Source organism: Schistocerca cancellata, chromosome 9, assembly GCF_023864275.1.
Source record: "Schistocerca cancellata isolate TAMUIC-IGC-003103 chromosome 9, iqSchCanc2.1, whole genome shotgun sequence".
Lineage (NCBI taxonomy): Eukaryota > Metazoa > Arthropoda > Insecta > Orthoptera > Acrididae > Schistocerca > Schistocerca cancellata.
The window spans coordinates 160,100,329-160,116,544 of NC_064634.1; the positions used below are offsets into that span (position 1 = coordinate 160,100,329).

A 16,216-nucleotide genomic window follows, 5' to 3' on the forward strand; every position below is an offset into this window, starting at 1 on the left:
TCCTGATCAAGGTTTACTGCATGAACAGTGATAATACAGTATAGCTTGTAACATAAACTTGTAACTTTCACTAGATTTTGGTGGATGTATCGTAAAGATTTGAAATTATCTGCAAATTTTGCTGGAAGTCGCGAAGTGCTCTCATTCTCAAACGCGGCATGAGTATAGTCTGGGTAACTCGAGCGCCGAGAGTTACACTACGTCGAGACATATGGGCAATTCTTAATATAATGGTTGTCTTACTGTGTTGCTGCTTTAACACAAGATTATCTCTCCTAATGAGTAGATTATGGGAGTATTTTAAATTTTTAAATTTGGTCAGCAGCTGTATGAAATATTTGAAACTAATTTTTTACCGCTGGAAGCCATTAGATAGACAACCTGTAACTAAAACCGCGCCCCAGGTTAGTCATTTCGTAATATGGACGGTTTGTCCAGCAACAGTAGGTATATGGTACCACATGAATACGCCGTGTTACCAAGTTACCAAACAAACTGATGAGGAAACAGGCTGGAGTTGAATACGTAATTACGTTTGGAATGAAAATGAAAATGAGATCGTCATGGTATGTAATGAAGCTAGCTGATAAAGTTGGATCAAAGAAAATCGTACCTGAAATACAAGTGATGAGGAAAGGCCGAAAATTCGACCTAATAGAAGTGTGGTAAATGACACTACAAAAAAATAAGGAACGACTCGTATGACTATAACGCGTGGCGAAGGAGCAGTCGATATCTCATGACTGACGGAGACGCCGCTAGATGACAACTTGGGCACAAATCATTCGTCGATCTGTTTCCAACAGGATGACAAATCTTGACAGGTTGTAAGGAATATTTGAATATTTATGACAATGCGACTGGCACCACATCATCTCTTCTTTTCTGTTCAACTGAGACGAAGTGCTGTAATTGGTCTGGGATTCCGTCATTGATGAGCCGTGACAGTTAACAAGTAACCAGTACATCCCATCTTTGTATCTACTGTCTGGAATTTTCCTACATTGTGTAAGTGGAAACCACGACATCTGACGTGTTTATAGAAGTGATTGACAAACGCCATTAATACCGGTTTTAGGTAAGTAATGGCGTTTCAATGGGTTGTCTATATTGCATGTTTAGAGGCAGGGGTCTCCAGTGATGAATATATACACAGATGATCCAAAACATCATGACCACCTGCTTAATAGCTTATTAGACAGTCTTTGGAACGAAATGCATCATTTATTCCGCGTATCATGGATATGACACTTTATTGGTAGGCTTGTGGAAGTGTGTGGCATTAGATGTCTACGCACAGGTCGTGTAATTGGCGTAAATGTCGGGCAGCTGCTTTTCGTACGCGCTGATGGCGCCCGTTAGCGACCCAGATGGGTTCCATCGGGCTAAGACCAGGCGAGTTTGGTCGTCGAGTCATCATCGTGAGTTCGCTACAATGCTGTTGAAACCACTGTAGCACGGTGCTGGCTGCGAGACAAGAACAATTACACTGCTGAAATGACGTCGCCGTTGGGGGAGACATCAAGCACGAAGGGATGTAGGTGGTTTGCAGGTATCAGCTTGTCTCCGATTACTATCGCAGGTCCCACGCAAGCGCAGGAGAATGTCTCCCATACCGTAATAATGCTCCCTCCAGCCTGCTTACGTGGCGGCCTGTACATCTCGACCCGCCGTTCATTTCGACGAGGGCGTTTGTGGAGACGACCCTCACCCTACTGTAGCAAAAATGTGATTCACTCGAAGAGCCGACACGTTTCGCCTGATCGACGGTTGAATCCCGATGGCCCCTTGCCCACTACAGTCGGGATTGACTGCATCGTTGGGTCGACTTGAACACGTAGGGGTGGTCTCCTGTGGAGCTGCACGTTCAACAACTGCAATGAACAGTGTGCTCCGAAACACTCGTGCGTGCACCACCAATGTGCTATTTCGGCAGACATGCCACAGATCACCATCTATCCTACTGAACAGAGCAGACAAGCCTGAGACCCCGACGTTCTGTAAAGAGCCGTGTACTTCCAACCATTTAACACCTCGTGGTAGTTTCACTGTTCTTCTACCTTTCTCGCAAGAATACCACTTGAACATTCGACCAGCTTCACCGTTTTCGAGATTCTCGTTCACAGGCTCTGCGTAACAATAGTCTGTCAAAATCGCTCATCTCAATTGATTTTCCCATTTGCAGTCCATATCTTCGCTAGGGTGATCCACCGTCCGTCTCTGCTCCGCTTGCGTCACTACGTCACGTGCCCGCAACGTCTGCAGGCGGCGTCCAACGTCGCGCTGGGCAGTGGCCATAAGGTTTTGGCTGGTCGCGGTGGTCATAATGTTTTGGATGATCAGTGTTTTACAAAGCGTTATTGGTGTGTGTTTGTGTTTGTGTGTGACGCCGAGTACTGACCTGGGGCACCTGGGAAGCCGGGTTGTGCGCAGGCGCCACCCGACGCACCGCCGCAGCCGGAGGCCGGCCGCGACCCCGGCAGCAGCAGCGAGGACTCGCCGTACTGGCCCGTGGTGCCGGCCGGCCCTGGCCGCGAGCACGCCGAGCCCGGCCCACATCCTGGTCCTGCAGAGGAAAGGTAAGCCGTCAGTAAGCAGTCTGTGGCGATCTCCTTATTACACTACTGGCCATTCAAATTCCTACACCAAGAAGAAATGCAGATGATAAACGAGTATTCATTGGACGAATGTACTAGAACTGACATGTGATTACAATTTCACGCAATTTGGGTGCATAAATCCTGAGAAATCAGTACCCAGAACAACCACCTCTGGCCCTAATAACGGCCGCGGTACGCCTGGGCATTGAGTCAAACAGAGCTTGGATGGCGTGTACAGGTGCAGCTGCCCATGCAGCTTCAACACGATACCACAGTTCGTCAAGAGTAGTGACTGGCGTATTATGACGAGCCAGTTGCTCGGCCACCATTGACCAGACGTTTTCAATTGGGGACAGACCTGGAGAATATGCTGGCCAGGGCAGCAGTCGAACATTTTCTGTATCCAGAAAGGCCCGTACAGAACCTGTAACATGCGGTCGTGCATTATCCTGCTGAAATGTAGGGTTTCGCAGGGATCGAATGAACGGTAGAGCCACGGGTCGTAACACATCTGAAATGTAACGTCCACTGTTCAAAGTGCCGTCAATTCGAACAGGGAGGTGACCGAGACGTGTAACCGATGGCAACCCATACCGTCATGCCGGGTGATACGCCAGTATGGCGATAACGAATACACGCTTCCAATGTGCGTTCACCGCGATGGCGCGAAACACGGATGCGACCATCGTGATGCTGTAAACAGAACCTGGATTGAACCGAAAAAATGACGTTTTGCCGTTCGTGCACCCAGGTTCGTCGTTGAGTACACCATCGCAGACGCTCCTGTCTGTGATGCAGCGTCAAGGGTAACCGCAACCGTGGTCTCCGAGCTGATAGTCCACGCTGCTGCAAATTTCGTCGAACTGTTCGTACAGATGGTTATTGTCTTGCAAACGCCCCCATCTGTTGACTCAGGGATCGAGACGTGGCTGCACGATCCGTTACAACTATGCGGATAAGATGCCTGTCATCTCGACTGTTAGTGATACGAGGTCGCTGGGATCCAACACGGCGTTCCGTATCACCCTCCTGAACCCACCGTTTCCATATTCTGCTAACAGTCATTGGATCCCGACCAATTCGAGCAGAAATGTCACGATATGATAAACCGCAATCGCGATAGGCTACAATCCGACCTTTGTCAAAGTCGGAAACGTGATGGTACGCATTTCTCCTCCTTACAACCGAGCGAGGTGGCGCAGTGGTTAGCACACTGGACTCGCATTCGGGAGGACGACGGTTCAATCCCGTCTCCGGCCATCCTGATTTAGGTTTTCCGTGATTTCCCTAAATCGTTTCAGGCAAATGCCGGGATGGTTCCTTTGAAAGGGCACGGCCGATTTCCTTCCCCATCCTTCCCTCACCCGAGCTTGCGCTCCGTCTCTAATGACCTCGTTGTCGACGGGACGTTAAACACTAATATCCTCCTCCTCCTCCTCCTCTCCTCCTTACACGAGGCATCACAACAACGTTTCACCAGGCAACGCCGGTCAACTGCTGTTTGTGTATGAGAAATCGGCTGGAAACTTTCCTCATGTCAGCACGTTGTAGGTGTCGCCACCGGCGCCAACCTTGTGTGAATGCTCTGAAAAGCTAATCATTTGCATATCACAGCATTGTCTTCCTGTCGGTTAAATTTCGCGTCTGTAGCACGTCATCTTCGTGGTGTAGCAATTTTTATGGCCAGCAATGTACAAGAAGTCACACTCATTCAGATTGGGCCGCGGAATAAGAAATTTCTAAGTAACTTTTGATCGATTTTTGCGTCTGACATAATATCCAACTGTTTCACCTACTCACAACTGAATGTTAAAATATTATTAATTCTGAGGTGATTTTGTTGGCAACACAATCGAAAACATACCATCACATGAAATGATACAATTTCAGAGACTTTGCAGTTCTCATACTCATATCTGTACGAGAGCACTGCAGTGTCTGATATTGTGTCATTTCATTTGTATTCGTACCTGCACCTGGGTTTACGTTCGATGCTGAGGTGCTATGCCAGAACATGGAGAGCCTCGGCAATTCTGTTCCAGCGTAAGGAGGAATTTAGAGTAGACTGGAGCTGCAGTGGGAATTTGGATCGAGGAGGGTGGCGTGCCAGGATAATCCGTGAAAATGCATGAACAGCTGTGTCAAAGTGACTTAATGGCTAACGCACCTTCCTAGTAAGCAGGAGACCGGGGTTCGATTCCCCGCTTGAGGAAAAAATTTGCACTCACCGCTTCAGTCTATATACAAAATGTATCATATCATTACATGCCATCGATGTGACATATATTGTTAGAATTATAATAAAAAAACCATACATCTAAATTTAATGCTGAATACCCAGGATCCTTAATTGAAAGAAATAATCTGACTCAGAATTTGTTACCCATTTATTCATTCCAGTAGCGACAAACACATTCAGAACTTTTGAAGCTCATCAGTTCCAGTTTTCATACAAATTTGAATCCAGTCTTCACCGTCATAACATGGAATGTAATGAAACGAAAATTACCAACAAAAATCTGAACTGAACCGAGCCAGCTGATCCTCCCAGTCCCAGCCACTTTCCCCTTTATAACCTTTTACAATCAAAATGGCGTATAATTGTTCATTAAATCTTAGACAATTTAAACTAACATAATGACAAAGACGATTTTTTTTATCAACATTTCCCTTCTCTGACGAAATCACAAGCCTTCCACACTTATATCTCATTTCTCTCCGTTTTTCTTCCTTACTAAGGACTTCATTCAACATTCGCCCACGAATATTTGAACATTAATTAGTGTGCTTACCCCTCAGTAAACACGACTTTTATGAAACTGGTGCCTTTTTTATGAAATGTGCGTGAAGTAAGTGACGTTAACAATATGTTGCTTTACGCATACTCATTATTGATGGACATTATTATTCATTCATGAGTATAAATGAATGAAAAAATATAGAGAAATAATCAAGACTGAAAAATACCAACCTAAAACTAAAAGCCCATAGAGACATTACAAGATAAATTACGAACATGAAGTATATGTACGTATTGTGTTGTTTATTTGTTGTGTGTATCATGTTCCCCATTACTGCGCAACACTGACAGTTACGTTAGAAGTATGTTAAGTATTTAGCCTGCTTCCTCCTTTTTAGTCTCTTCCCTTGCCCCTCCTACCTTCCCGAATCATCCTTTTAGAGTAAAAAGTGGCAACCACTTATAGCATGTAATAGGAATCTGTTAGCCTTAAACAAAATATAACTGCACATGTTTACATTTTCATAAGTGATTGGTGAATGGTCTATGGCTTAACATATTTTCATTATTTATATGTATTACATTTTCCTCTTGCCGCCATTTAATAAAAAGGACCTTGTCTCCCATTCGTAAACCTCTGTCATTAATAAAATTCAGACGCCGCATATCCTTCTGCTACGAACGCTATTGAAGACATAATTGCCAAAGACGTACTTTAGTTGTGATATAATTGTAGAACTGTTTTCGTTCTTATGTGTAAAATCGTTGACATGAAACTTTTACTTCGTGTACTCACATACCATTTAACGGTATCGCAATGGTGTCGCATGGATTCACAGACTTTCATAATATATTAACGGAATGTCTCTCAACTAGAAATTTACAATGCATAAACCAATTGTTTAGATGCTCCTACCTGCCAAAGGACAGATCGAGGAAACGTGCAGGCTATAGAACTGTCCCTACCCCACCTGTCCATTTATCATGGTAGCTATCAACCGCCTCGAACCATGTGATTGAAATGTACTGGAGTCTCATTGTGGAGAAACCACATGCTTCCTACTGTCTGTAGAAATAATTCAGCAGCATTTCTGAAGGAATAAAGGTCTTCTAATAGGGCCTGTAATATGTGCTGCTAGACAAATCGACACCTACAGTTTGAGCCCACACATTACTGTCAAATTGTCGGTACTGTCTAGCGTGAATTGTATCAGGAGTACTTCCATTCACATATTATGGTTATTAAAATTTTCTACTTCAGTTTTCATTATTGGTTACGAGCTTCATTTACTTTACCCGAATTTGTCTTTTAACCGCAAAGGTGTTGAGCATAAACTGTCAGTACCGAGTGAGGGAATCGACTGTGGCCCCTTTGCAAGATCCATCCCGATATTTGCCTGTAGAGGTTTCACGAGTGCATAGAAAACATAAATGTGGATGGCCGGATGGGGATTTGGTTCATTCTCCTCCCGAATGCGAGTCAATATCGAGACCTCCATCACACTCGGTACGGAGTTTCTGTTCCTACCGAGCATTGAAGTCTCCCAGTCGAATGTGGTTGGGTAAATTACATCTACATTATTAAGTCAGCCTACAATGCTCGTCATATAGTAGCGCCTTCTAGAATCTTCACATGTGCTAGGGTTGCATACATGTAACAGTGCTCACCAGCTATGGATCCAGAATTAGAGGAGGCGGTGGCGCCACTGAAGGCCCCCTGCTGCCACCAGAAGCGGCCATTGTTACTGCTGAGGCCGAAGTCAGAGGGCAGCAAGTTCTGCTGGAGCTCGTCCTCACTGGGAGGCTGCACGGGGGCAGGGCTGGAGGGCAGCGGCGCGGGCGTGGTGCTGCTGACCGGCTTCTTGTGCGACTTGCGAGGCGGCCCGTAGCCTTGCGCCGACACCGCGGTCGCCGCTAGGGCCACTGCCACCAGCAAGGGTAGCAGAGCGCGCATCCTGCCAAACACATACACCTCTGTAGAACACGAAACACTATTCCTATACATTATGTACTTGAATGCTTAATTAAATGAACATTTTAAACTGGCTTTCTGTACAGGACATTTAGAACACATGCAACTGAGGTATAGTCCTGAAGTGTAGTCCTGAAAACAGTCTCACCCACCGTAACAAACATATAATATACAACGCTTATTTTCAGAAAAAAGGTATTGCATTTTCTACGCATTTTTTAATCTTAAAACTTTAGAAGTAATTTTCACTGTGCAGTGTAGTGTACATTGTTTTGAAATTTCCTGGTCGGCTAAGGCTGTAACTCTGGACTTGCCTTTCATGGAGAATGTTTTTACTAACTAACCTTTCCAAATGCAAATCACGTACCATCCTCACAGCTTCAGTTCTACCGGTACCTTTTTCTTACTTTTCAAACTTCACAGTAACTCTCCTATATCTCCAGCTGGATAAGTACCTCTGAAAGAACGGATATCGCTGAGAAATGGCTTAGCCAACCCCTAGTGGTTGTTTCCACATTGAGTTTTTCTCTCTCTGTTGTTCAACTGTAACATACAAGGGCTATTCGTTTATTAAGGTCCGATCGATCGCGAAATGGAAACCGCAGTGGAAAACCGGTGAAGGTTTGAACAGATGTATTGGGCAGTGTGTCTTGTATGCTCGTCGATAGCATCACATCGGCCTTTTCATTTCTGAGTCCACAGTGAGCAGGTAAAGATGCCTAGAAAATAATGTCTCCTGCCAAGTAATAGTGCCTGCTGAGAAGTTCGCCTGATTTCATGCAGCCCCCATAACGTAACTGTAATGCATTCCTTTCTTCATGACAATTCTCGACCGCTCACTGCGCGGGAAACGAACATGCTGCTCCAGAGTTTTCGAGGGAAAGTGTTTGATCCCCACCATACAGCTCGGAGTTGGCTTGCTGTGTTCACATGAGCCGCTGGCTATGAAGACAACATTCTAGTACAGACAAAGAGCTGTAAATCAGCGTAGAGAATTGGCGGAATTTACAGGCGGCTGCCTTCTATGACGATGGTATTGGGAAGTCGATACAGCACCAGGACAGTTGTCTAAGTCGGAGCGGCGCGTAGGTAGAAAAGGAGCTGGAAGGTATAGGTAACTGTTGCGAATAAACATTTTTGATTTTCATTGTCGTTTCCATTTCGCGACCGATCAGACCTAAAAAAAAAAAAAAAAAAAAAAAACGAAAGCCCTGGTACTAACTTGTTGTTTTTTCATACCGATTACATGAAACAAAATTGTTGAGGCTTTCGTGGCCACTTGTTGACAAACTGCCTATTGGCTTCTGTCTCGGGTTCTTCGTCCGACGTTCATCTAATGATTTTTCTGACGTTTCGCCAGCACGAGTGGCTGGCATTGTCAAAGCTTCACCCCCCATTGCCGGTGGTGAACTGGAGCCGAGCTCGCGGGCGCTTGTTCAGAGAAGCCGTAGAAATACAAAAACACACGAACAGTTTGAACAAGAAAGAGGAAAGCCTTAAGGTAAACGGATCCTGGCTTCCCGTACTGCAGCGAACGACCGTCGCAGGTAGCAAGAGGAGAACAGCACCGGAAATGACCGCGGAGAAGCCAGGTACATATAGTCTGCGCCCGCGAGCTCGGCTCCAGTTCACCACCGGCAAACCGGCAATGGAGGGTGAAGCTTTGACAATGCCAGCCACTCGTGCTGGCGAAACGTCAGAAAAATCATTAGATGAACGTCGGCCGAAGAACCCGAGACAGAAGCCAATAGGCAGTTTGTACATGAAACAACTTGGATAATTTTTTGGAAATATTGTAATTTTAGTGCATCCCTGTTGTTTTCCACTTCTACAACTTGTTTTTTCATACCGATTGCATGAAACAACTTGGATAATTTTTTGGAAATATTGTAATTTTAGTGCATCCCCGTTGTTTTCCACTTCTACTACTTCTTTCTACACCAATTAGAGCATTTATGAAGTAATCGTTGTTTTCATTATGAGAATATCAGAAAAGTGCATTTCTGTATATGATGAAGTAGTATATAACGAAACAGGTGGCCTGTCAGCGGGACAGAATCACTGACAACTGTAACAGAACGAGAACAATCCCTAGAATGACCGCGGAAACTTCGACATATACGCACGTCAGAAAGCAATTTAACAAGAAACTTCATATGATTAACTGTAGAGAAAATACATCTATTCCACTCAACGCAAACAACTACGCAAACAACCAGTTGTTGCCAAGCAAATAAAACAAAGCCAATGTTGTTAATGCATAACTGAAATATCCCAACCCCAAAGTGGAAAACAATAAAAATGTCTTCTGGTAACAGCGACATCCTTATACTATTTTACTACTAAGCAATCATGGATGTAAGTAGTGAACTTCATATCAAAAGCCCCAATAACCAATTCCTTCTTCATGTAAGCATTTTTTCATGCAGTAATGTCTCCCGTATTTTGATTTGATGAAGCACTCCGTGTTTTCTTCGCCCGATGTATGGTCTTAACTCCAGCAGCTCTGAATGATCGTCTGTATGTGCTATTTTCGATATCACAAACATATCTTCATGAAATTGTGGCGAAATAACTAACGCATAAGGTTACTGACCCGAAGTTTCGATTACCTTATACTGTTCTAAAGTAATTTGTAACCTCAGGGTGTTTGGGTTTGCGAAGAAAAGGAATCCAGCAATAACTTCTGCATTCCATATTACTAACGAATAGATAAGCTTTAAAGGGAGCATGTCGATAAGTGATCTGAAGTGTAATGCCAGTGAACTAAGTAAAATATTTCGTGCCTGTTCCAAGTGGAAGTCTCAGACCGGAATTACATTTCAGAATGGAGAGACCAGAAGTTCGAGTGATAATTCAACCCATGATAAGTCTATGCCGATTGCCTTATCTCTTAGCGAAAGAACTATTCTCGTTTTGCTACGACAGAAAACAACCCATATAATGTCAGCAACACAGTTATTTGTGCTATTATGTTTTTTGTTTCTAGAAAATAGTTGTATGACACGTTACGTTACAGAAATCCATCTGCAATAATGAAAGCTGTACTGTGGATTCTCTGACGTAAAGAATGAAATAGCAGTAGGTAATAGATGGCATTAAGTTGCTTATTCTCTCAGTAGTTGTTTAAAGCAATAAAAATTTACATTCGTCTCTGTGGAAAATCTTCTTGGAGTAAGAACATATTTTGCGACTTCATGTCATCGTTCAGAAACTGAAGTATAGTGGCAATACGAGATGAATTCGGAATGAAGTCAGGCAAAAGTGTCATAACTGAACAACCGTGATTAGCAACGGCTGCACAGAGCGGATACGTATTCAAAAATGTCACTTGCTGATTACAGAAAAATGTCTGTAGACTGAAATTTTTCAGTCTGAAGCGGAGCGTGCACTGATATGAATCTCTCTGTGTTAAACCTGTGTGCCGGACTGACACTCGAACTCGGGACCTTTGCTTTTAGCAGGCAGATACTCTACCGACTGAGCTAGCCAAGCACGACTCAGGTCTCGTCCTCAGAGCTTTACTACCTCCAGTACCTCAGTAAGGTATGAGCTGAGGTACTGGTAGATGCAAAGCTGTGAGGAGGGATTGTGATTGAGTAGCTCTGTCCTCAGAGCACTTGCCCGCGAACGACAAAGGCCATGAGTTGGAGTCTCGTTACAGCACAGTTTTAATCTACCGGGAAGTTTCAACGCCTGTAGCTTCAAAAAAATCTAAAAGAGGCCTTGGTCCAAAACCCAGTCTAGTAATCTGCGTATTATTTAGGTAATTTGTTAAGTCGTTGACAAATAGAAGCTGATTCCTTATCATAATGAGATCATTCAGGCATTGAAAAACTCGAACACGGAATCGCCGAAGAGAAATGAGTCGTCGACATTGACGGTGTTAGGCAAATCCACCGACCTAAAGATTCTATTGGTTACCCATTAGCCTGCACCTTCATCACATTAACGGTCGTGTAAGTACAGCACGTTTATTCAAGTGGGTACTGTTTCTACCACAGGTGAACACAAACGAACTCTTTCACCTACCGGAACAGCGACACATTGACAACATCCTTAAACAGTGCTGGATGTTTTTCTGTATCGGGGTGATGCTTGTCCTCCCAATGTGCAGTAGCTTCGGGAGCATCAAGAAGACGTTATGTAGAGCTCTGTAAGAGCTGTTGGCCTAAGACTGTCGATTTTAGTCTGTTATTTCAAGTAGTTTATTATTTTTAGTAGCACTGAAAAGCGTTGTCTCTAAGTAACAGTAAGAGCGATATACAGAAAGCCTTGTGGATATTTATGTATGACGATCGGGAAAAATTATCTAAGAGACATAGAATTAGGCTTACAAATTTTGTATTATTGTATTCTTAATACGTTAAACATTTCATGTTATGAAAATTTATAGTAATAGAGTACATGTAACTTGCCCATAGACAAAGAGGAGATGAAAGTTTTCCTAATACTTGAGGTAATGCACAATTAGTGCGTTGCGAGTAGTTTGCACATATTCGTTGCAATACAAATGGACCAATCGCTGATACAACCAGCTTGATGAAGCGTAGCAACAAGTTTTAGAAACAAGAGACTGCTGACAACTGTCTTCTGTCCTAGACAGCAACGGTGCAAAACGGACAGGCAAGAGACTTACGAGCAGATTCCCGTACGTCGGGACAGGGGGTGATAGAAGCCAAGTTATAAGCATATAGTAACTGTGTTGGGAACAGTGATGGCTCCCGTCCGAATCTTCGTGAAGAAGTGACGGACTGTCATCCCGGCGTCATATTTACGTTTTCAAATGACTGCACGTACTGTGGAGAATACGGCAGAGGTGGCCAGTGTAAGCAACTGAAGACTAATACAGAAACTATAACATTTCGGCCCGTGTTTCTGAGTCATAGGGCTTTAACACAGTTCCTGATTCGAACGTAACTCAACATTTTTAGTAATAGTCATGTGCAGATACAGTAAAATGCCGTACTGAGTCCAGTACAGTAAATTATCTGGTACTAAAGCGAGCAATGTTGTTTGAAAATTAACTGCTTCATCGCAACTGAAAGACATCTTGCCATTTTACTGTTATATGAAGCTAAAACTATGAGACAGATTAAACTATTTCCCAACTAATAGGAACCATTATGTAGTTTTCTATACCACCTATTGGCCTACAGTGCGAAGAGAAGTAAACATTGATACCCAGTACAAAATGTTGAGAAAGAAAACTTGAAATCCCCTGTTTTCATACAAGTCAGGTAGTTAACAGGGCTAGAATATTTACAAAAATTCTACCGTCATTTCTGATGAAAAGTATTTATTGTTACCGTAATGTCATGGTGCAAAAATATCCATTTTTTCCGTTGCTATTGCAGTTTGTCTTCGATAAGGTAACGATATCTACCGATGATCTACTGCCAGTAGACGCCAAAACGAATTGTATTAGAACTGTCTCTCAGGGTGGTAAGCCGCGTTACAATTCATAATTGATTTAATCCTTCATGGGATGTGTTTGGAATTCTTGTTCTCCAACATGAAGGACGTCATTTATATTCCACGAACATTAAATTGCTTTTTGTCTCCAAAAACAGGCACGTGGAGTAATTTTTTGTGGAAAATTGTAAAATATTTTACTTTTGTAGTATATTAATACGACTGCGCGTGCATGTTATTAGCTTCACAAACGTTGTATCACGTTAATTTATACGCAAAATAACACATTTTTCGTAGTTTCTCGTGCTCCGTAGCTTTCTTGTCGTGTAGCAAGCACAAGAAGACGCTAGTATGCAATTGCAAATTAAGTATTTGTCGTAGAGGTTACGAGTACTTATTTATATGTACGTTTAATCCACGTAATTTTAACCAGAAATAACACTGAGGCACCATACTAATGTCGGAGGATGGTACAGGGTAGGTGTCCGTACCGAAGCAAAGGTGTTCCGGACTGTTATCGTCTCTGGTGCTAAACAAACCCGGTGAAATAATCATAGATGAATGAATGTGAGACTGGAAAAAAGAAAACTACGTGATGGACATAGCTCGCTGAGTGCATCCAATACGTTACTATGATGAATAAGAAGAGTCAGACCGCCTTAGACTGAAACTACGGGAGATGGTGACGTATCATACTGGAAACCTAAGCCAGAGGACCATTTTGCAGTTGAGTTATTGTCTGATACATCTTGTCAGGAGATCAAGCGACACAGAAAGACCTCTGGAGTATTGCCGCTTCGCACAGTATAGTGTAAAGCAAGTGACACAAAGTATTGTGTTATGACTAATACAAAAAGAGAAAAAGAGTGACATTTTTGTGCGATCGCGTACGAAATGTAGTGATCGACTTGTCACAATGATCCAGCTCCTTAGCAGTTACACCCGTAAGATATGTATTAACTGGGATTGTCAGTCTTTCATATGCAAATCAATAACGGGTAAGTAAAAGACGAAACCGGTAACAGAATGATCACAGCGATCAAGTCTCTGCATATTTAGCTCACAGTCATGTAACTGAGGTCTTCAGTTTATACTTCAGCCATTCATTCGCCTGCAACTTTTTTCGTACTTGAGGTTATCTTCGTCTTTCATCAATGCAGGTTCACCATAACAATATGACTATGCACACACACACACACACACACACACACACACACACACACACACATACACACATACACGCGCACACGCATACGCACACGAAAGAAATTGCTTGTTTTCTGTGCGGTAGAAAATACTAAATAATGGTATTTCCAATTAATCTCCGTCGTGCAGAATTTTTCGTAGCTCTTTCGAACACGTGTTAAAAGCGTATCCAAAATCATAATGTTTCTGCTAGATTTTTTCCAGAAGACCTAAGTTTATTAGCAGCCATGACAGAACAGATATGAGAGAGGATGCCCAAAGTTACCGTTGCCACTTGACAGTAACCATTCTCGTGATTCATCTACATCGACATGATTACTGTGCAATTCACAATTAAGTGCCTGGCAGAGGTTTTATCGAACCACCTTTAAGCCACTTCTCCATCGTTCCACTCTCGAACAGCGCGCGACAAAGCCTAACACTTAAATCTTTCCGTGCCAGCTCTGATTTCTCTTATTTTATCATGATGATCATTCCTCCCTCTGTAGGTGGCCGCCAGCAAAATATTTTCACACTCTGAGGAGAAATTTGATGACAAGAAATTTCATGAGAAGGTCTAGCCGCAGCGAAAAAAAACCTTTGTTTTAATGACTGCCAGTCAAATTCGTGTTTCGTATCCGTGGCACTCTCTATCTTATTTCGCGACAGTACAGTACGAGCTGCCCTTTTATGAACTTTTTCGATGCCCTCCGTCAATTCTATCTGATGCGGATCCCATACCGCACAGCAATATTCCAGAGGAGGGAGGACAAGCGTAGTGTAAACAGTCTGTTTAGTAGGCCTGTTACATTTTTCCAAGTGTTCTCGCAATAAATCGCAATCTTTAGTTTGCTTTGCCCACAATGTTGTGTATGTGATCGTTCCAATTTAAGTAATTCGTAATTGTAATCCCTAAGTATTTAGCTGAGTGTACAGCCTTTACATTTGTGTGATTTATCGTGTAACTAAAATTTAGGAGATTCCTTTTAGTGATCATGAGGATGAATTCACTCTTTTAATTTTTTAGAGTCAATAGCCACTTTTGCACCATATAGATGTCTTGTCCGAATCATTTTGCAATTTATTATGATCATTTGATGACCTTACATGATGGTAAATGACGGCATCATCTGCAAAAAATCTAAAAGGTTGGTCAGATTGTCTCCTAAATCGTTTATGTAGATCAGGAACAACACTAGGCCTATAACTTTTCCTTGAAGAACAGCAGATATTACTTCTGTTTTTTCTGTTTCCGTCAGATACTGCGAACTGTGATGTTTCTGGCAGAAAATCACGAATCCTGTCACATAACCGAGACGATAGTCCATAGGCATACAATTTAATTGGAAGGCGATTGTGAGAAACGGCGTCAATGGCGTTCCGGAAATCTAAAAATATGGAGTCAGTATAACGTCCCCTGTCGATAGCACTCATTACTTCGTGAGAATAACTGTTGTGAAGTGGACCACGAAGTAGAAGATCACTCAGCGCATGGGAGTGGACCTCCCGTGCCACGTACCTGTGTCTCGTGCTGCGGAGTCGTCCTTTGGCACTGCTGAGCGTATGTGTTGTCCGCCCCGGTGCGAGAGCCACTGAGGCGGCGCCGGCGGAGCCGTGCTTTTATACGGCGCGGCCCGCGGCCGGCCGTCCTTGGCGAAGATCCGCCTCGGCCGCAGCGCGTAGCGTCGCTCGCTCATCCGCGGCCCTCGGGAATCCTGCGGCCGCCCCCGTGCACGTTCCAGCTCCAGGACCAGGCCCGCTGCTGCAGCTGCTGCTGCTGCTGCTCTGTCTTACTCACGGCTGACCTCCTTCAGCTGGACCGTGGGCCATCCCGCCGTGCTGGAACTGCTTGACAATTAAGCAACGTAGTCCAGAACCACTACGCAGACGTGCTGTGTGTTGCAGATACACCATGTGGCAAGATCATAAGGTTTTAATTACCATCTCAATAAATAAAACTGCGACTATGAAACTTGCAAGTATCCTCCTCCACATATTCACCTTAGAATGTGGCACAGACACTGCCGGGAAAAGGTTAATACATCTGGAAAGAAGATGTCGATTTTGATTCCCAAATCACTGCTGGGCGTGTGTGTTGTCCACCAGCATGTTGAACAGTGAACAGCATGTTGTTCTCAATGGAGAGACATCTACAGACGTTAAGGTAACCTCTGGCGCGCCACAGGGCAGTGTTATGGGGCCATTCCTTTTCACAATATATACAAATGACCTAGTAGATAGTGTCGGAAGTTCCATGCGGCTTATCGCGGATGATGCTGTAGTACACAGAGAAGTTGCAGCATT

General features: G+C 43.6%; 1 protein-coding gene across 1 annotated transcript in view; it reads right to left on the minus strand.

The window, feature by feature from the left end:
* LOC126101087 (collagen alpha-5(IV) chain-like) overlaps positions 1 to 15,523 on the minus strand; it is a 63,337-nt gene extending 47,814 nt beyond the window's left edge. The window contains exons 1-3 of the mRNA XM_049911766.1: positions 15,432 to 15,523; positions 7,009 to 7,295; positions 2,402 to 2,566 (exon numbers count right to left, since the gene is read on the minus strand). Of these exons, the coding sequence (XP_049767723.1) occupies positions 2,402 to 2,566; positions 7,009 to 7,294 (451 nt within the window). The 5' untranslated portion in view covers position 7,295; positions 15,432 to 15,523. The remainder of the gene's footprint in view (positions 1 to 2,401; positions 2,567 to 7,008; positions 7,296 to 15,431) is intronic.
* Between the last annotated feature and the right edge of the window lie 693 nt (positions 15,524 to 16,216).